This window comes from Rhinolophus sinicus, chromosome 2 (genome assembly GCF_057876585.1).
Source record: "Rhinolophus sinicus isolate RSI-liver-muscle chromosome 2, RSI-T2T, whole genome shotgun sequence".
In the NCBI taxonomy this organism is placed as follows: Eukaryota; Metazoa; Chordata; class Mammalia; order Chiroptera; family Rhinolophidae; genus Rhinolophus; species Rhinolophus sinicus.
In genome coordinates, this window is record NC_142502.1 from 44,493,160 (window position 1) to 44,513,690 (window position 20,531).

Below are 20,531 nucleotides of genomic sequence, written 5' to 3' on the forward strand. Positions count from 1 at the left end.
ACACATAAAGAAGTAGTTTGCGTTTCAACTCGTGAGAGAGCAAAAGGCTGTTCATCTGATACTTCTTATCTCTTGTACATAAAAGTCAAGATGTGTACATTTTTTGCTGGCTGTTCCACAGAAGTATTTCATTGCATCTAGCTCAGCTCTCAGAGCTGTAGAATACAGGAATTGCATCTACACAGTTACCAAAGTGAACTTTGCTGTGGTTCATAGGAGGGATTTTGCACCAGAAGGGTTTGCCAGCAGATTTGGGGGCAAAACCCTTCTGAGGCCATGCACCAAGCTTGGCAGAGGGAAACTGGTGTTGTAAATGTCTGGAGAGTCAGAGCACAACACCCTCGGCTCAGGCCCAGCCTCAGCCTGGAGGAACCCGAGATGTCAGGGCTGCGTTGAGCCTTCCGCCCTGGACGAGGGAGGGTTCCATGTATGTGACTGGGACACTAGGGTTGCACAGTTCACAACCTGCACACTGTGTGCCTTTCTGTCCTTTGCTCAGGCTCTCACTGCTCTCACTGTAAGATCTTACTGAGTTCCCTATCTCCACCCTGACCGTACACTAGCCAGCCTCTGCTCTGCCATCAGAGGGGAACATCCAAAATGTAGATCTGATCTCTCTCTCCCCAGCTTAGAAATTTCGTGGTGGTTTCCCACTGACTACAAGATCATATCCACCTTTCTTAGTATCACATATGAGGGAGGCCCTTAGAAGGGGGCCGTGCCCACTTGCTCAGCCTTCTCTGCCTTACGCCCATGTGCACAGATGACTGTATTTTGGTCGTACTGGACTATCTCAGCATGCCCTCACACACACCATGTTCTTTCATGTTTCTGTGCCTTGGCACTTTCTGTTCCCTCTGCTTGCAATGCTCTTATCTGTCTAGTGAACTCTTGCTTATCGTGATATTATCCAATCTCTCTAGCCTCTTCTGCTCTTCCCCATGCCGTAGATTGAATTGTCCCTCTCTTGAGGCTCTTTATACCTTGAGTCAGTGGTATGTGGTTGGGGTAGAAGTGCTGGAAGTAATTGTTTAGAATCACTAGAGCATGGTGATAGGAAAAGCAGACCAACTTTCGGTTAGTTTTATTAACATTTTTAAAACTTCTTCAGACAATCCCTTTTGTTGCCTGTGCTGAGGCAGACTGCTCCCTACCGCCTGGCCCCTGGGTACGCCATTGCCTAGAAAATAGTTTCTTTTTCTTTATATTTGGACTCCATCATAAGACTCCGAACTCTTCAAGGCAGTAACTGTGTCTTTTTCATTTGGGTGTCATCGATCCCCAGCAAGATACCTGACACAGAGCAGGTAGCACTTCTAGGCTCTCTTGCAGTCTCCAAAGGAGTACCATCTCCTCAGAGAAAAACCTGCAAGGCCCTATCTGACACAGCCCCTCTACTTCCAGACCCCCTCACCTGCTCTCACTCACTCCTCTCTAGCTATACTGGCTTTATTTCTCCATAAGCAGGCCAGGCACTCTCCCACCAGTGTCTTTGCACTGGCTCTTCTGTCTGCCTGCACGCAGACCTCCATAAAGCTTGCTCCCTACATCCACTCTTTTCCTAAACACTCTATTTAAAATCGCAAACCTTTCATCCCATCCCCAGCACTGCCTAGCCTCTCTCTGTTTTACTTTTCTCCACAGCATGTATCACCAATGAACACGCTATACCTTTTACCCGTTCATTATCTCTTTCCCCCACAGAATGTCCGCTCCGTGAGGGCAGTCTGAAACTGCACCCCCACAACGCCCAGCTCATGGTTTCTGCCTTTGCCTGATGCAGTGTGGGCTCCTTCTACTGCAGGCCAGACCTGTGGCTGAAGTGAAAGAATAATGAATTAGATTAAGCCCACAGCCTTGGCATACTTCTTACGAAGACACAGGGGAATTCGCATCACTCTGCATGACCTCCGTCCTACCCCTTTTATGTGAGGGTGGTGAAAAGCACGTTGAAATGCAAAGGGCAGGTAGTCTGGGAGACTGACAGAAAATGCTGTGCACATGTGGTTTCCATAATGAGATCTACAGCTTGCACCCGAAGCCAAGAGCAGGTCACAGGCTAGCCCCTTCCAAAAGCAAAATAGCACAACACCCAGGATCGTTTGGTCAGAAACACCCCTGAAGGGAAAGACATAGATGTTTGGGAACTGGGGGATCTGGAATCCAGGTTTTTCTCTAATGGCCTTTGCTCCCGTCATTCTCTCTCCCACAGGAGCATGTGCCCACCTGGCTCCAGAACACTCATGTCTACAGCTGGCCTAAGAATAAAAAAAACATCCTTTTGCGGCTGCTCAGAGAGGAAGAGTATGTGGCTCCTCCCCGGGGGCCTCTGCCCACCCTGCAGGTGATACCCTTGTGACACCCTTCATCCCCAGATCTCTGGGGCCATGCCACGTCTGTGGCCCAGTGCTGACAGACACTCTTCTAGCTGAGGCTGGTTGGCAGCATTCATGGCTGTTTTCAGTCTCTCCCTTGAGGGGCCATCCAACCCCAGAAGACCTGTTCTGCAAAGTACTCTTCCTCCTGAGACCTCCACACACCCTGTCTTTGAAATGGTCATGGCTGCTCTGTATTCTCTGCTTCTTACACCCACTGCCTGTTCCTCCAGACAGGCTAGTGCATCCATTCTGGGCCTCTCACTGCTTAGCAGGTAGATCATATAAGTGAGGTTGCAATCAATGTAAATGACCACAAACACCTGCCCGTGCTTAAGCCTACTTTTCTGATTTCGGCAGATGCTTGTGTGGCCGCAGACCAAATGGATTCATGTACAAATAATAAAATGTTTACTCTTTTGTAAGATTGTGTTTCACTTATCTCAAAGGAGACAGATGTATATTAATTTATAACAATATGGGCAGTTGCTTCCAGGGACATCAAGAAAGCTCCTTAGATACAATATTAGATAAATGTAACAGACTACTTTATATTAAAGGATTAAAGCCAGATAGTTAAACAATCCTTTTTGACATAATCTTGAAAGTTTTATTCGTGCAGTAGAACTTTTTAATGAAACAACTTTGTACAACACATGACTATGATTCTAAATAGAATTACAGTTTTTAGGGTGTGGCTATATATGTAAAAATATTTGTATATTGTATAAAGAGACGGGATGTATAATACAGCCTAGAATGGTGTTTTGGGAGACCTGGGTTCTAGTCTGGGTTCTACCACTAACTGCTGTGCAACTTTAAGCAACTCCTTTCACTTTTCCGAAACAGAACTCATTTATAAAACGACATGGACAAAAAAGTATCTCTAATGACCCTAAAAGGTTTAAGGTCTAGGATCTAAATTCTAAATACTCTTCAGGAATGACTGAGTTTTCATTTTCATAGTTGTATTTCCCAGAGGATGAAGTGATGAAGTTACATTTTCTGAACAGGGACATTTTCTTCTCTGTTTTTAAAGTATTATCAACAATACCCTCACATTAACAATTTTAGAAAAAATATATATCTTGTTCATCTGGTATAAAAAAAGAATATACATATATATGTACACACATATATATGTATTCATATTCTACTATATCTGTCTACCTAACCTCTTAAACAAGGCTCAATTGGAAGATGAGATAATTCAACCTTTATATGTCACCATAGGGAAGACAAATACTTATTAACTATAAAATAACTAAGGAACTTCGCTAATCAATCACAAAGAACACTAGTTTTATTTACATTATAACCTACCGTGTTTCCCTGAAAATAAGGACCTTGCTGGACAATCAGCTCTAATGCGTCTTTTGGAGCAAAAATTAATATAAGACTCAGTCTTATTTTACTATAAGACCAGGTATAGTACAATATAATATATAATATAATGTAATTTTTGCTCCAAAAGATGCATTAGAGCTGATTGTCCAGCTAGATCTTATTTTTGGGAAAACAGGTAGATGTCTACTGGTTAAGGAGAATGTCTTTGTTGTTGTTTTTTGTTTGTTTAAAAAAGAAAAGAAAAGTTAGTATGCCTGAAATACATTTGTAATACTCAATGCCAAGTCCCTTTAGTTCCATAGTATTTGAGACCTGGTAGTACTGACTTACTTGTTTTAGTAACTCAAAATACCTGGAAAACACCCCAAACACAAACTTCCAAGTCTTCTTTCTCTCTTCTTCTCTTTTTTGGAAGGTGACACCATCATTAAAAATTCTACACACAGCTGTAAATAAAGTGACCTCAGCAATTATTACTCTGAAATGTTTCTAGCTTACAACGATTTAATAATATGTTATTAGCTCTTCCTCCCCTCAGAGACCTGTCCTGAGCGTTCAGCCACTATTTCTACCCCAGGTGAACGATGACGGAAGGTCCCTGGTGTTCCACAAATAGTCATTAAAGTGCTGCAGCTGATAGCACTGGTAGCAAAAAAAAAATAAAAAGCACGAGTGCACACACGACACCTGGCTGAGTGATGAAAGTCTGACCCCTGAAGTTTCTCTGAAATCTGATGACGGCGCACATCACAGGACTTGTAACAACCATTTCAGAGCACCAACACTAAGATTAACACTTGGTTTATTTAGACAGTCCCCTGGTCCTCACGCATTCATCAGGAGATATTTTGGGGGTGGAGGTGAGGTAGGGCTGACATGGTAAAAATAACCTCTTCGCCTCAGGCTTTATTCGGACCTAACCTGATTTTAGGGGTGAGGTGTGCAGAGTGCAAGGTTAGAGTCTTGTCTAATATTTAGTGACTAACTTAAAATTTAAAATACAATTCTGAATTTCAGTGACTGGTTTCAAAATATCTGCCTGTTTAGTTCAATTTAACTTCTGTATTGTTCAAACATCTCCATTCGTGGCTATAATCAAAGTATTAGACTAGCTATTTCTCAGCTCAGTGCTCAGAAAAATTATTGTAGTTGATACCTTTTCTCTTTTTGCCTCTAAAATAAATCACCTATTTAATGATTGGATTTTTCTCAGTCATCTCAACAAGGGTGGCAAGATCTCTGTTGTGAATATTCCAGGCCTTGTTTCGTGAAGTCTTGCCAATTGCATTCTTCTTAATTCCATCAACCACCTCATCCACTTCGTCACACACCCTGTTGTCACCACCACCTTTGCCAAGTGGATTACAGTCTTATGATCATTGGGAAATGATCCAGAAAGAGTGTCTCAAACACAAGATCTTTCTGTCTCTTCTTAATGAACCAAGAAGAACCAGTGAGACCCACCTCCAAATGGCAACTGAAAAGAGAAGGAAGGTTAGACTATGGGAAAATACGACAAAGTAGAAATACCACTCACCCTGAAGAATTATGCACTCGTTTTCAAGATAAAATAGTTCTACTTGAGCCCACCAACCGAGTAAACAACAAGAACCACGCAGGAAGAAAGAAAGCACCAAAATCAATTTAATTCTCGTGTCCTTTATTTCTGTCAAGGAATTTTCATTCTGGAAAGGACCCTAGAAATCCTACACCTCTACCGATTTTCTTTTTATGCATAGTGGGGCCTCCCGTAACCGTAGCTTGTCTAAGTTCACCCTGGCTGGAACCTAGGTATTCTGGTTTCCAGGCATGTATTTGGTGAACCTAGAAACCTTTCTGGTTTTTGATGGCAGGTTTGTTCAACAACTGACCCAGTATCTCCCAAAGGTAAACTGAGCCTCATGAACATAGGAGGCCTAAGGGCAGATGCACCTCCGGGCTCTGGTGCCTGGAGGATTAAATGATCGTGTTGTAACTTGTTCTTTGGGGAATTAATTATTGCTGTGATTATATGGAGTGACTTTTCTTGAAGTAGTTTGGCATAGTTATTTTACACTGGTATTCTACGAAACCAAGGCACAATTTAAAAGACCTTGACACTTCCCTGAAGTTTGTAGACAAAACCTCCTACTAGTCAGATCAATTTCTGTTAGTTTTATTCAGCCAATCTCCAAAAAAAAAGAAAAATAAGGTTTTAATTTTTAACTATGTTCTCTTCATCTTTCCCTCACACTTCGGGTTCTGCAAGAGTGGCACTTGTTGGAATGATACTTAGCAGTTTGAAACATCTGCATTGCCTTCCAGAGGAAGAAATGAGAACTGTATGGGGCATGCAGCCTCTCCTTTGGGTGTGGAGGCTGCAGGAAGGGTACCTTTCACCAAGAGGCGCGTGAACAACACAGTGGAGCCCAGCTCAATCAGTACAGCTAGCTTTAGGGGAGGCCTTGAGCCCTGGCAGAATGGCACGTTCTTCACTTCCTACTTCTTTGTCCTCTCTTCTATTGGAAAACGCTTTCAGATAGAATCACAGGACACTTGGTGGCAGGTGGGAGGCTTTCACAGACCCTGGGCTGTCACCTGCTGCCAGCTCACGCATGTGTGACACAGTCCCTCCATCTGTGACTGTGCACTTGTTCCCAAATTCTTAGCCGCAAGCCAAGCAGGCTGGAAGAGGAACACACAGGGTCGTTTAGTTTTCTAACTTTCAAAGAGCGTATGAGTATAGGTCTGGGTCACACCTACCCTGGTATTTAGGAAGTGATATTTGAGCTTTTGCTAAATAATGAGAGTCTTGGACCAGAGTGCACCTGGGCAAAGGTGACCATGTTCTGGGCCTGCCTGCTCTTTTCTAGAAACACGCCTGTGGAAGGAGTAATTGCAGCCCTCAGCTCTCCCAGGACTTGTAAACTAAAGCCATGAGGGCACAAATTTCTTGTCCCTTGTCTGACCTCCCTTTGCTCCCTTCACCAGGAAGTCGCTGATGGTAGACAGGCAGCTGGGGAGAGAGGGGAGAAGGGGAGAGGGAGGGCGGGGGGGCTTCATGCCTGATGGATCCCATTAGGCTTAGTGTGCAAAGCAAGTTGAGATGAAGTAGCTGCTCTGGTACGCTTCCAAAACTGCCGTTCTATTTTTAGTCTCTCCCGCAGGCTTCTTAGCCCCGCATAGCACGCCTGGGCACCTGGATCTGTAGCCAAACGTGGAACTGAGCCACTCATTTGTAAAACTGGAAGGAAGAAGGCCATTGATGCTGGGCTTGTTTATCGCTGACAGGGAAGGGGGACCTGGAATTTTAATGAGGACGGCTCTCTGAAGCATGCCTTCACGGTTAGCTAGGAGTTCAAAGGAGGAGGCAGCCTCGGTCCTGCGCCAAACAAATGGGAACCGTTGATAGAGGGAAGGAGAAATCAATTATGCTGTCGCAGGCTTCCATGTCATTGTGTTGGAGTTGTTAGAAAAGGTAGGACAAGGACCAGATCTCAAAAGGAAACAAAGCCACATGGCCTTGAAGTATAACGAGTTTGCCATGGCAACTGATGGAAATGAGCCTCCCAGCACGGAGCAGGTGTGTTATCTTACAGAATAAACATACTTCTCTCACTCGCTGGTTTTTATAATAAAACCTGTGTTTGGATTACTTTCCCCTCCTCTTTGTTACCCGGAGAAGTTGGCTGTTGCCCAATCAGCCCAAGGCTCTAGCGAGGGAAATGTAATCAGTGTTATCAAAAGGGCTGCTTTTGAAAAGCTGGCGCTCAGCTTGGCTGCCAGCCTTGTCCCTGAGCAGCAGCTGGGCCGCAGGTACCTGTCTGGCCTTTGCACCTTCCAGGCAATGTCCTCCACAGAAAGCCTCTTGTTCACACATCCATCGAGGCGTGACGGTGAGGCCCAGCTCTCCCGTGGGCAGTAGTCAAAAGCTGCATTCTTCTTAAGGGAGGAGAATCGTGTTTAGGTGAGGCTGGGACCTGGCCAGTTTTCAGCATCCTGTGTTATCTGGGATATGGGCCAAGGGGTCCTTGAGTTCAGGGATTAACTGATTCTGTCTTCCAATCTGTTGTTACCTACCAAGTTCAGCTATTCAGAAACTTGCAGAGAGCTGCTGTTTCCCTGTTTTTCAAATCCCTTTCAAACAGGTTCTGGGGCAATTGATGCTCTTGTCTGAAATGTACACAAAATGTGGAGAGTTTATACCATCCTCCCAAGGTAAAAAGAAAAGTTTATTTTTCATTGTCATAAGGCCAAAAATAATGATAAAGTAGGATAGTCCTGTTTTCATTGTTCTCACTTTATGATTACATGAAAACTTCTTCCACTCTAGCTTCAAACTGATTCTCAAAACAAGATACTCATTCACACCGAGCTCCTAGAGTACAGACGATTCTGAATGAGGCTGTGGCAAAACAACCAAATTGCAGAGCGCTTGTGCAGCCACAGTTGGCTACCTCCATGCAAAACTGGCCAAGAGCAGGCACTGCTCAGCAAAACCCCTGCCCTACTTCCATCTGTGCTCCTTTCCTCCAACAAGATGCCCAGCACCACCCCTCCTGCCCTTGCTTGGAGCCCCAGCCTCCCAGAGATATCCTGGCTGCCCCTTCACGTATCACCTTCCCTTTGATCCTAATGAGAAAAAAGAAAAAAAATGGGTGCTTGACAACCTCATCAAAGCTCCGGTGTCGCTGGTGAAAAGGTTTCTTGAACTAACTCAAGCAGGAAAAATAGTATCACAAAGTTCAAGCATTAAACCGTGCTGTGAGGTGAATTTAAGGCGGGGGACATTCCAAAGGGGGTGGGCAGGGAAGGCCGGTCCACATTCAGGTTTTTAAAACTCAAGATTCTAGACTAGCTCTTTGGATACCAGCATATAGTTCTTCTTTGAAAAGACACGTGAAGCCCAAGTGCCTGACACCCCACGGGGAGCAGGAAAGTGCTGGTTCTATCATGCTACCATCTCTAAGGAAACTGTCAGTCAAAAGCTAATCCCAGAAAGATCACAGAGTGGGAGGTCAGCAGCAGCTACAGATCAGCAACCAATCACCGATTACTTACTAAATGCCTACTGTGTGCCAGGTACTAAGCTTGGCACAAAGATGAGCGATACATGCACTTACCCTCCAATTATTTAAACTCTAGTTGGGGAGAGAGGACACCACATGTGAAAAGGCCAAACCCAAGGCAGCACACAGTAAGTGCTAAGCAAGGGCCAGCTGGTCCCTTTTCCCTGACCCTCCCTGTGACCCCGGACTGAGCTCACATGTTTGCAGTTTGAAGGTCAGATCTTCAAAGAAGCAGACGACTGGAGATTTTTCCTAATAAACAGAAGACCTGCTCTCTCCTCCTCCCCACGTATACCTTTTAGATGATAATATTCAAAGTACCTATAAATCACCATGTAAATGAGATCTGAGATTAGGAGACAGAATGTTGGAAATGGGAAAAAGCACTGCAGAGTATGCATATTAAACCAATAAATGGCAATGCAGCCCACAGGGCATACAGCAGCCCTCTGCAAAGAGCAGCCAAGCTCCATGCCTCAAAAAGGGCCAGATAATGTTGGGGGAAGGTGAGGATGTGCTTTTTACACTGGCTTCCACATCTGGGAAGGCAGAAACCTGGCCAGTGCTGGGATCAGCTGGGAGAGAGCAAATGGATTTCTACACTCTGCTAGTTTGAAGTTGAGCCCGTTGGCTAAATATACAAATAACTGAGGGAGAAAGCAGAAAATGATCATTTGCTGGCTTGGGCAAAGAGACTGTCTCCATGAATGAGGATTGGCATTATCCAATATCCCCAAACAAAATCTGTGGTGGAAAACACTGATCAAGCTGAGTCTGCGATGTGCCTTAACTTGTTTCTCACATGTGCATGCAGTGTAGCTTTGTAATCAGACAAACCTGAGTTTGAATCCCAGTTCACTTACTTAAACGTTACGTGACCTTAGGCACGTTGCCTTCCGTCTCAGAGTCTCAGCCATAAAATGGGGACAACAGAACCGCATCCCAGGGAAGCTGTCAGGATAAAGTAGGATGGATGATGATCGAAAGCTTCTATGATAGTGCCTGGCAGGCACGTAGTAAATACTCAGTACCTGTTCCTTTCTTGCCCTTTCCTTCTTGCTTTCTACCTCGTAATTAATGATTATTTATGGGGATTGTAATATTTTCTTCCTTCCAAAGAGGTATGTAAAAAATCCTAACCGAAAAACTCTTTCATTTTCAAAACAAAGACTTAGAAGGGGTCAACAGGAGCTTTGAAGCTCTAAACTTCCATCTAGGTTTAGAGAATCAGCAGAGTTTGTTTTCTTACTGAGGCCTGCGAGAGGACATGGCCCACTCACAAAACAATCACAGCATTTGGAGGCAACCTTCTTTCCTCTCACATCTTGCTAAGGAGCCAGACTCCAGCAGCACTGACTGGAATGATGAACGTAGAACCTATCAAACCTGGCCATCATGTGTGACTTGAAAGGAAACTTAACTTTAGTGCTTCCCAATGGGGCCTCAAAAATAGGATAATGGATTTGAAAGTATTTTGAAAAGTAATTTAAAGGCAATATCGTGTTCCTATTATACCTATTGTTAAAAAGGAAATTTTGATTTCAGGTTGGAAAACTGCTATGCTTTCCCCTGGCTCTGCTTTTCCAAAAAAAAAAAAAAAAGAGATATCGCTGTCACCTCCAACAGAGCCCACTCAGAACTATCAAGCCACAGAGGAAAAAGGGGGAGGGCTGGTTACGCAAACATTTAAATTGAAATAGAGTTATCATACTCCTTGGTGTTTCCCAAACTTCTTTTTTTGTTTTCAAAAGGAAAAAAGTTTTCTTGGAACGCCCCCTATGTTGACTTAAATAACTTTCATTATATTCTTTAAATATGTACAAAATTATATAATTAGGTATAAGTGCTTTATGCTTGTACCTCCTTAAAAACTATAAGAACACAAAATGAAAAAGTTCTGGAGATCTGTTGCCCAACAACGTGAATATACTGAACACTACCAACTCGCATACTTACACATGGTTATGATGGTACGTTTTATGGTTTTTACCACAATTGAAAAAAACAAAAGAAGAACTTAAATTTACAAATTAAATAAAAACAAAATCACCAGATAAATTCAAATAAAATACATTAATTTAGTGTAAAGTCAGTAACATTTTGCTGAAACTAAATAGTCAATGCTGGGTTTAATTACAATTTATACATGTAATTTATAAAAGCATAATAAGATGCATAATAAAATGCATAAAATGCTTTTATGCATTTTATGTTTCAATTGTTGACTGAGATATTTGATTTGGGGTATGATGGACAGTCATTTGAATCACAATTATCGTTATTATAATTTTTCCTCCTATCAGGTTACTCATTTGAAATGATCAACTGATTATTTTGATTGGACCAACTGATTTAAAAATGGTGCTCTCCAAAATATAATATTGACAAATAATTTCTTAAAAACTTCTAATGAAAAGTTATTCATGGAGAATATTTACAAGGTGGTATGTCATATAAACACAGAATCAAACCAATACATCTGCTTATAACCTGAATAAAGTGACTGCTTTTCTTACTTTCTTTTGAATTCAAACTATGCTACCATGAGATCTGTAATGACTCAATTTTCTCACTGTTTTCCTCTATGTAAACTACTGTAAAGTATAAAACTTCATTTATATTGGTGCCATCATTCATTTGGCCTTCACTTTGCATGAAAGCATCATTAGTGTATTAGGTCCACCTGGTTCTTTCTCATTAGATGATGACAATTCAAATAGCATGGTTATTTTTATGCTGAAAAAATAAAAATTAATTTATTAAATAAAGAGCTTAAACTTAATTGCATCTTATATCACTGAATAAGAGCAGTTTTAGCTTTAGCTTTATAACTTTTAAGATAATTCAATGTAATCTTTACCGAACAGAAAGCAAGATGGTTTTTGTTTTGACACCAGGAATGCCAGTCTAAAAACTGCCAGCACTGTAATGTACAGCATGCTGGCTATAGTTAATAAAACTGTATTACACATTTGAAAGTTGCTAAGAGAGTAAATCTAAAAGAAAAAGACAGAAAGAAAAAGAGACTCCCAATACATGAAAAGTTAAATTTTTGCCACATTAATGGTCACGTGGTGCCAAACCAATTTTAAACACAAAGCACTGATACTAAAAATATGTGGTTATAAAATGAACATCCCAGGTGAGCCAGATAAGCTTTTATTGTATTATAGTTTTTAGATCATTATTGAAATGAAAACATATTACTGATAGACCATCAATAATATACACACAGACTTCCCTAGTTTGAGGAAAACCTGGTTTTATATACAGATAATACAAATCTTTAAGGAATTAGTGCACCAGAAAAGTGGGATAAGGAGGGCGTCCACACGAGGGAGGCCTAGTGCAGGGTGTCGGGCCCAAGCAGGACAGACGTGAGGGGCACCCCTGCAGAGGGTCAGCATGGCTCAGTGTCAGAACCAAAGCAGCTGAGACAACGGCTTAGTGTTGAGTCCCAAGTGGGTTGAGGATGGGAGGGTCAGCCTGCCATGGTGTTTCAGAACTCACATGGGGTGAGGGGAGTGTTCTTGCAAATAGCCTAGTGAAGGGTGTCAGAGTCCTGAGGGATGAAGAGGGTACCCCTGTAGAGAGGTGGATTGTTTGGGACTTCAGAGCCCCAGGTGAGGTGAGGGGAGTGTTGATGTAGGAAGGTGGTCTAGCACACGTTATAGTCAAAGCGGGTGTGCTACCTAATAACAGAGCATCTGATATTCCTGATAAACACATGTGATCTTCCTACAAAGACACATAACTTAATCAGGAGAAAACATCAGACAAATACAAATAGAGGGACATTCTACATAATGACTGTCCTATATTCTTTAAAAGTGTCAAGGACAGGAAAGTCAAGGAAAGACGGAGGAACTATTTCAGATTAAAGGAGACTCAGGAGACATGAGAAATAGTTAATTGCATGGTGTGGTTCTGAACTGGAATCCTTTTGCTATAAAGTACATTACTAGGTCATGGAGAAACTTGACTGGAATCTGAGGATGAGACCCGATATATCAATATTAACTTCCCAATTTTGCTGTTTGGACTGGAGTTATGTAGGGGAATGTCTCTGCGGAAATGTACACTAAGATATTCAGGGGGAATCAGATTGGCAACTTATTTTCAAATGGTCTGGGTTAGAAAAGGTCTTTGTACTTGCAACTTTTCTGAAAATTTGAGATTGTCTCATAATTTAAAATATAATGATATAATGTTACGTTTTTTAAAAAAAGAAAAATTCATATATAAAGTATGACCAACTACATAGAAATATCTTGCAAAATAGTAAGAGTTCCCATATTGAGCACTTATTATGTGTGAGATACTGGACTACACAGTTTGTATATTTTATCTTATTTAAACTTCACACCAGTCTTACAAAGTAGGTGTTACTAGTTTTATTTTACAGATGAGGAATCTGAGGGTCAGAGAGGGTAAGTAACTTGCTCAAGTTTTTAGCTAACCTATGGTACTGCTCAGAGAAGAGTGGAAAAAATACCCAAAATGTTATTAGCAATAGTCTCTGGGCAGTGAGACTAAATGGCTTTTAGATTTTCCTTCTATAGTTTTCAATATTTTCCAAAATATCCACCATGGCATATTGCTGTTATAATAAGAAAAAAAAGAAAGTTGTCATTTAAAAAGTAAACCATTTGTTATGGAGTAATGTTGTAAAAATATGCTGATTACTCAAAACCATACTGAACAAACAACTATTAATAGTGACATTATCTCTTAGAAGTGATATTAGTGCTGATTTTCATTTTAAAAATTTTGCCTCTCTGTAATTTATTAAGTTCCTATAATTACTTCTTTCATTCATTCAACAAGTATTAGCGTCTGGTTCATTTTTATAAGAAGAAAACAATTTTAAATTAAAAAAATGTGCAGTATAAATCCAAAGTTGTAAGTTATACTTAAAAAATCAAGAAGGAAGATTATATATGCTTAGAAAAAGACTGGGCACCAAAATGTTACCAACAGTTATGTGTCAGTGGTGAGTTAGTGGAAATTTTATCTTCTCTTACTACTATGCTATCCCAGTTTTCAACAATATGTATTACTTATATATTCTATTCATGGCTGGGTCTTCAGTGCTTAGAAGAGTACCTGACACATAGTAGGAGTTGAAGAGGATTTGTTGAATGAAGGCATGCTTTTGAGTATAAATACCCCCCAAAATATAGTTTTTAAAAGCAGCATTGACCTTTACTTATTCATTACCTTAGGGTAGTTGGCAAACTTTGCATTCAGCCAATGCTCTCCTACGATGGAGCGGCCCTAAGCGAAGGCCCAGCACAGTAGGGAGTTCCAGTTGCCATTTACTGGGTGGAGGTGATGGGGAGAGCAATGCTGCAGAAAAACAGGGTGAGCAGAAAGAGGGGACCCACTGTTTAGAAGGACACCACAATGTTTTATTGTATTTATTAAGACTTTTACTCAACTAATTTCCAGGAGACTTGGGGCTGACACATCACTGTCACTGTACCCATTCAGGATAGGCTTCATGCTATCAATAGCTGGGTTTCTTAAGATTGCTATAGGTGGTTCACAGAAGAATGGAGGGGTGGGATGATGCTGGGATGCTTCAGTCATAGCTCCTATTTAGCTTGCAATGATAGCGCTCATTTCTCTGGTATTATAAATGAACTTGGATCATAAACCCTAAGAGGGACCATATATGAGGCCAATGTGAGTACAGAAGTCCCTTAGCTGGTTCATGAATCAAGCTGACTGCCCAGCACCCACGTCGCCACTTGGCTGTCCAACTCTCTACTCATTTATATTATGCTAGAAGGATATTGCCAAATTTGAAGATTCTCAAACATCACACGAAATCGTCCTAGCGCGTATTCAGGGATCACTAGAAGAAGCAGACCTCTGAAGTCATCCTCGATTCCTCTCTTTCTCTTAGATGCATGCTGGTACATTAGCAAATTCTGTTGATTCTACCCTCAAACTAGAATCTGACCACTGCCCTCTCTTCCCTCACTTGGACTGTTGAAAGAGCCTCTTAACTACTCCCTGCTTCAATCATTGGCCTTCTGGTATATTTTCCACATGGCAGTAACAAGGATCCTTTAAAAACCTTACTCAGGTCTTGCCATAGCCCTGAATAAAAGGTGCTACCTCGAATCCCATGACTCTGTTATCTCTTTGACCTAATTTTCTACAGCTTTCCCCTTGCTCACTCCGCTCTAGCCAGCTTGACTTTCTTGTTGTTCCTCAAACATGCCAGGCACAATTTGCCCTTGCTCTGTCCTCTGCAAGAAGTTGTCCCGCCCCATCCAAATGGCTCTTTCTCTCACCCTTAGAATCTCTCCTCACATGTCACCTTACCAGGGAGACCTTTCCTGACCATCAATGTCAAGTAGAAATCACCTACCCAGACAGTCTCCTTTACTTGGCTTTTTTCTTTCATAGCGGTCCTCATCATCCAGGATGGTTCTGTCCACCAAGTGTGTACAACTTTCCTAAACACTTGGTATGATTGTACTCCCTCACCGTTTGAAGTTGAGTGCAGCCATGTGACTTGCTTTTCCCAATGACATGTGAGTAGAAGTGCCCTGTGTGACTTGAAGTGCCCTGTGTGACTTCCAGGCATAAACTGTAAGAGCCATGGTGCAATTTACAGCATTATCCTCTCCCTGTCCCTCATCTCCCTCAGAGATGACCATACTCCAGAGGTTGGTCCTCCAGGCAGCCTGGGTCCCAGAGTGGAGATGCACAGAGCACAGCCCCCAGCCGACCTGCAGTGAACATGCAGTGGAAGTGAGAAACAAACTTTGTTGTTTATTTCAAGACACTGAGATATTGGGTTTATTGCTACAAATAATCTAGCCTATCCTGACCGACATATTACATCCTGATTTCTTTACTGTCTCCCCTGATCCGTCTAGAATGTAATCTTTATGATGGTAGGACGAGGACACTATTCACTGTTATATCTCCAGGACCTAAAACAATGCCTGGCACACGGTAGGTATTCAATAAATGTGTTGACTGCCTGAATGAATGATAAATGGATCACACCAAATGAAATGGAAAGATTTAACAATACCAGGTGAATCTACTCTTGGACTCATCTGCAAAAACATTCATTGTACCTGAACAGAATGTGAACAAAATCATTCCTGATTCAAGATCAGAAGTGTGATTGTTTATATCTCACCAGACACAGTTTGAAAGCACAATCGCCTGTGGGTACAAAACATAGCTAGTCATGAAAGCACATAAAGTAGCTAAAGTTACAGCACAAATGGAGATCTGGCATACTGCTGAGGGGACTCAGTGACAACCATAAATAAGAAGCATCAGCAGTGTTTGTGTCAATGCTGAATGCTGATGTGGTTTCCTTTCCCTGTGTGGACATTAGCATTTGTAATGAACTGAGCTTCCGAGGCCTGGGATTTTATCTGCTGTTATCATAAATTGGTGTATGAGCTCCTCTCAGGACTTTTGCAAAAGCTGTGTGTGCTTTTGTGAGCTGCTTTCTTTTCATGTGCTTCCTCCTGGTAGGCCTGAATTTGGATGGGGATAATGCATTTCCTGTATCATGTGGCACAGTACAAGGAAACTCATTGTACCCCTTCAGAGGAAGAGTACATCTGTAAGTAGTTTTAAAGCGTGTACTGAAGGATCTTGTTAGGGTGACTTATTCTCCCAGCTCCATTTGGTTGATGAAGTGGATCACGTGACAGATGTGCATAATGAACTGCTTCAGTTGCTGCCAGTGGGAAGCTCAACCCATAAAATGCAAAATCTCATGGACTCATTGAGGGCACAGCAAGCTGATCACATAAGAGAGAAGTCTACCTCATTCTGAGTTGTCATTTCTTATTGCCGCATACAATGCGCCAGTGTTACTAGGCTTTTACTTTCCCCCAAAGTCACTGCCTTTCCAGTTTATTCCTAACTCAAATTTGAAAGACAGTTTTTTCTGCATACAATTCCCTAAAGAGCAATCATTAAGATGCCCAATAATCCTCCATGAAACACACTTGCAAGGAGGCTTTATGTTTTGTCATTAAAAAAGGAAACATATATTTACATCAGAGAGCAGAATAGCTGGGTTTGGGGGGTTTATTTTTGTTGTTGTTTTGCCTCTACCCCATCTCTCTCTCTCTCTCTTTTTTTTCTTTTTTCCCTGGCACAGCTTCTGCCCGGCCGGGGAGAATGCAACGTCACCACAACCACTGGGACATTCCCCATCTCTTTTCCTTTCACCTTTTAAAATATTTCTTTTCTTTCTCTGCTCCACTAGCTTATTTTTTTCTCTTTATACTCATTGGTAATTCCCTAAGGACTACAATCATAAGGAATATAACTTGTCATCCATTTTCTATGGGTGGTGCAGAGTAGGAATGTCTAAGCCTAAAAACACAAGTGACGAACCCATGAGTGGTTCAACGTGCAGCTCACTCTGGATGCTTCTGGGTCACTAAGGAACAGATAGTGAACAGAGAAATAAGAGGCAATAATGCAAACTCTAGCCCTAGATATAATAATAGGGGAAATGATGGAAAAGGTTGCAAGTCGATCCAATTCATTTCTTCCACGGGGGGTCCTGATGTGCTCTACACCGAGCAGGGAGTTAAAGAGACAGAGCACGTGGCCCGTGACTTGAAAAAAAGTCAGTGAATAAATGATGGCATACAATGATATATCCAAATAGTCGCTGCACAGAAAACAGGGCTTTAGGTGGTCCCAGAGGAGAGATCTCAGTGAGAACTTAAATTGTCAAGCAAGGCTTTGGGCAGGGGGCAGGAACTAAGCTACATCTTGAAGGCCCGGTAGGTTTTAGATGCTGTCAAAAGAGCAAAATACTATTAAAGAGGTCGAGAGTGTGTGACATCTTCATCAAATTCATCTGTTTTGGGCACCTCACTTCATAGGCCCAGTTTCCCAAGTAACCACACGTCAACCGCACAGGTTGTCTAAGGAACATTAGAAAAATATTAATCAGATGTTAGTATAAGGCGGTTAATCACAACATAAAGTACCAAGAGATCACAGCTGTGAGCTTTAAACTGATTATGAAGACAGCAGAATTGTTTTTTTTTTGTATACCAGTGACTGTTGTGGATTAAATGTGCTGCTGAATTTCAGGAAAATGGAAAATATTATCTGGGAAACGAGAGCTTCATCTTCTAGTAGCGAAAGAGCTTACTTCTTTTGGAGACTCGACTCCAAACTTCTTTTGGAGACTTTAAAATATGTTGGATTTGGCTTTAGTGAGTGTAGTGAGTTTTCCTTTGTAGGCAGAAAGCTAGCATTGGCGTTGGGACCCTATAGAGAGCCCTAGGTACCTCACAGCCTCCTTCTGACTCTGCTGCTGGCCGGTAGCCGCTGGTGAAACACCCTTGGCTCTTTGCTGCAGAGAAATGGCAAGACTTGGCAGCAAGGCTTGAGTTCACACAGAGATGGGAGTGACTTGTTCTCAGGGTCAGCAGGGGTGGAGGTGAGAGGCAGCTCAAGGCCAAGAGTTTGACTTTCTGACCTTTCCAGAAAAGTGTAGCACTCTCTTATTTATTTTTAATTGGAATACTTTGCTGTGGTTTTCCTGGCAACGAGATGTGCCCTTTTAACCATTTCCTCTCAAAAGACCTTTGCAAGGTTTGATTTAGTTGTTTCAATATCAAAATAGCTACCACATAAAATTTATTACCCAAAATGTCTCCTATTCCTATTTCACAAAACTCACTAATATGGTTTCTGAGGTGTTGAGTCCGAAACTATTAGTCCTTTTGGTTATGAGGTGGTGGAAGGAAAAATTAGAGTTTATGAAAAACAGAAAGAAACCCTTTTGGACCATCTCCCTATTCTGAATGCCATGAATACTTGAGTGTGGATGTACCTGTACATGGTTTGCATGCATGCGTACACACACACACAGACACACACTCACACACACACACACATACATACACACACTCTTTCACACATCACCTGTTTTACTGAAAAATATTATGATAGAAAACTTGATTGTTTTTCTTTAAGGCCTGTTATAGTCCTTCAATGATGGGAACCTGAGAGGTATATGTTAGCTGAAGGTACAGCTAAGGAGTCTGCCTGAAAACTAAAATTGCAATGAGTTAATGGTTCTACTGGGAGAGCTTTTTCCCCTCAAAGTTTTCATTCCCAAACTCTGCTACCCCCACTTCCTGCAGGCACTGAAGTTATGGTAGATGCTACTCAAAAGTAATAATTCCTGAGAGACTGTCTCTGGAAAATCAGCATGCTAAAGGCAATTGGCCCCAGAACCCAAGGACTCTTGGCTACAGCAGTAGAATGTTAAAGCCACACAACTGTAAAAGGAATCTGGGTTTCGTATATTTTTAAATGTCTATTGTTTCAGCCTTAGCTTTCATGAAATCCAGATAAATGAATTAAAGATTTTGCTTTTAGAATCTTTACATAAATAAGGTATTTTTTTATTGTTATTCCTTAGAAGATGATGAAAATTAGATGCCTTCTGAAAATGACTTGGAATAATTATATTTGTTAAACTGGGCAGCCCTGATATTGTATGCTATATAAATCAACTTTCATTATACTTTAATGACTCTGCAATTCTTTTTTCTAGAACTTTGCAAGCTTGACTTGTGTTCACCTTGCTGTGGAATGCTTTAAAGGGCATTTCATCAAATAGCAGAGGAAAATGATATATTATAGATGCCAAATCATATAGCAGTGATTTAGGTAGCACTAAGGTAATGTTGTAAGCAGTAAAATAAAAATTTTCCCAATCAACCTCTACATTAGGAGCAAAAAAAAAAAAAAAAAAAAAGCTGTCTGCATAATTAAAGAGCGACATGCCAACATGCTTGTTAATATGCTAATATGAGGGCTTTAAAAAAACATGAAATCATAAAGCAAAATACTGGGAATATTTATCAGTTTAAGTGAAAAAGTTCTGTATTTATGAATGGCTATGAAGTAATTTCATTATAAGTGTGCTCTGGAAATACAAAAATCAAGAAAGAAAAAAGGGAACTCAGTCTCTATCTCTTAAGCATCTAGGGAGTCAAGACAACAAGGTGGTTAAGCGTTCATCTGGGTCTAAATTTTGGCCAAGTCCCTACTAGCTGTGTGACCTCAGACAAGTCACTTAACTTCTTTGGGCCTCAGTTTCCTTAGCTGTAAAATGGGGAAGTAGTGAGTCCTATCTCATAATGTTACTGTGAGGATTACAAATAAGGCATTTTAAAATAGAATTGAACAGAGTAAGCACGCAATAAAAATGGATTATATAATATCTTATCATTCCTCCGCCCAAAGTCCCTGGCGGCTTCTCTTCTTATTCAGAGTGAAAACCCAAGTCCTTACCATGTCCTATAAGGCCCCACACAACCACCTGTTTTCTCTCTGACCAAGTATCTGACTGCTTTCCCTCCCTCCCTCCCTCAGCCCAGCATACTGGCCCATTGGCTGTTCCTCAGACACGCTAGGTACCCTTCCATCTCAGGAACTTTACAGTTACTGTCCCCCCTGGCTCTGTCACTGCCTTCAGGTCTTTACTTCAAAAGCACCTTATCAATGAGCCTTTCCCTGGACTATCACCTAACATTTCAACACCTCATCGCCACTGACATTTTATAGTCCCCTTTCCTGCCTTATTTTCCCCCTTAGCACTAACTACTTTCTAATATACTGTATATCTTACTACTCTAGTTGTTTATTTTTACATTTCCCACCAGAATATAAACTCCAAGAAAGCAGAGGTTTTTATTTTAGTCATTGTTTAGGCACTGTATCCTCAGGG

General features: G+C 41.5%; 2 protein-coding genes across 6 annotated transcripts in view; one reads left to right on the forward strand and one right to left on the reverse strand.

Annotated features, from left to right (window-relative positions):
* Positions 1 to 2,797, forward strand: part of TRAF3IP2 (TRAF3 interacting protein 2) — a 39,889-nt gene extending 37,092 nt beyond the window's left edge. For 2 of the 3 annotated variants that reach the window (XM_019734943.3, XM_019734945.3), the window contains one exon: positions 2,213 to 2,797. In XM_019734943.3, coding sequence (XP_019590502.3) covers positions 2,213 to 2,359 — 147 coding nt within the window. In that variant the 3' untranslated portion in view covers positions 2,360 to 2,797. The remainder of the gene's footprint in view (positions 1 to 2,212) is intronic. The other variant, XM_088795509.1, reaches the window with a different exon arrangement.
* LOC109449076 (uncharacterized) overlaps positions 1 to 20,531 on the reverse strand; it is a 112,928-nt gene that overhangs the window by 46,866 nt on the left and 45,531 nt on the right. The window lies entirely within an intron of this gene.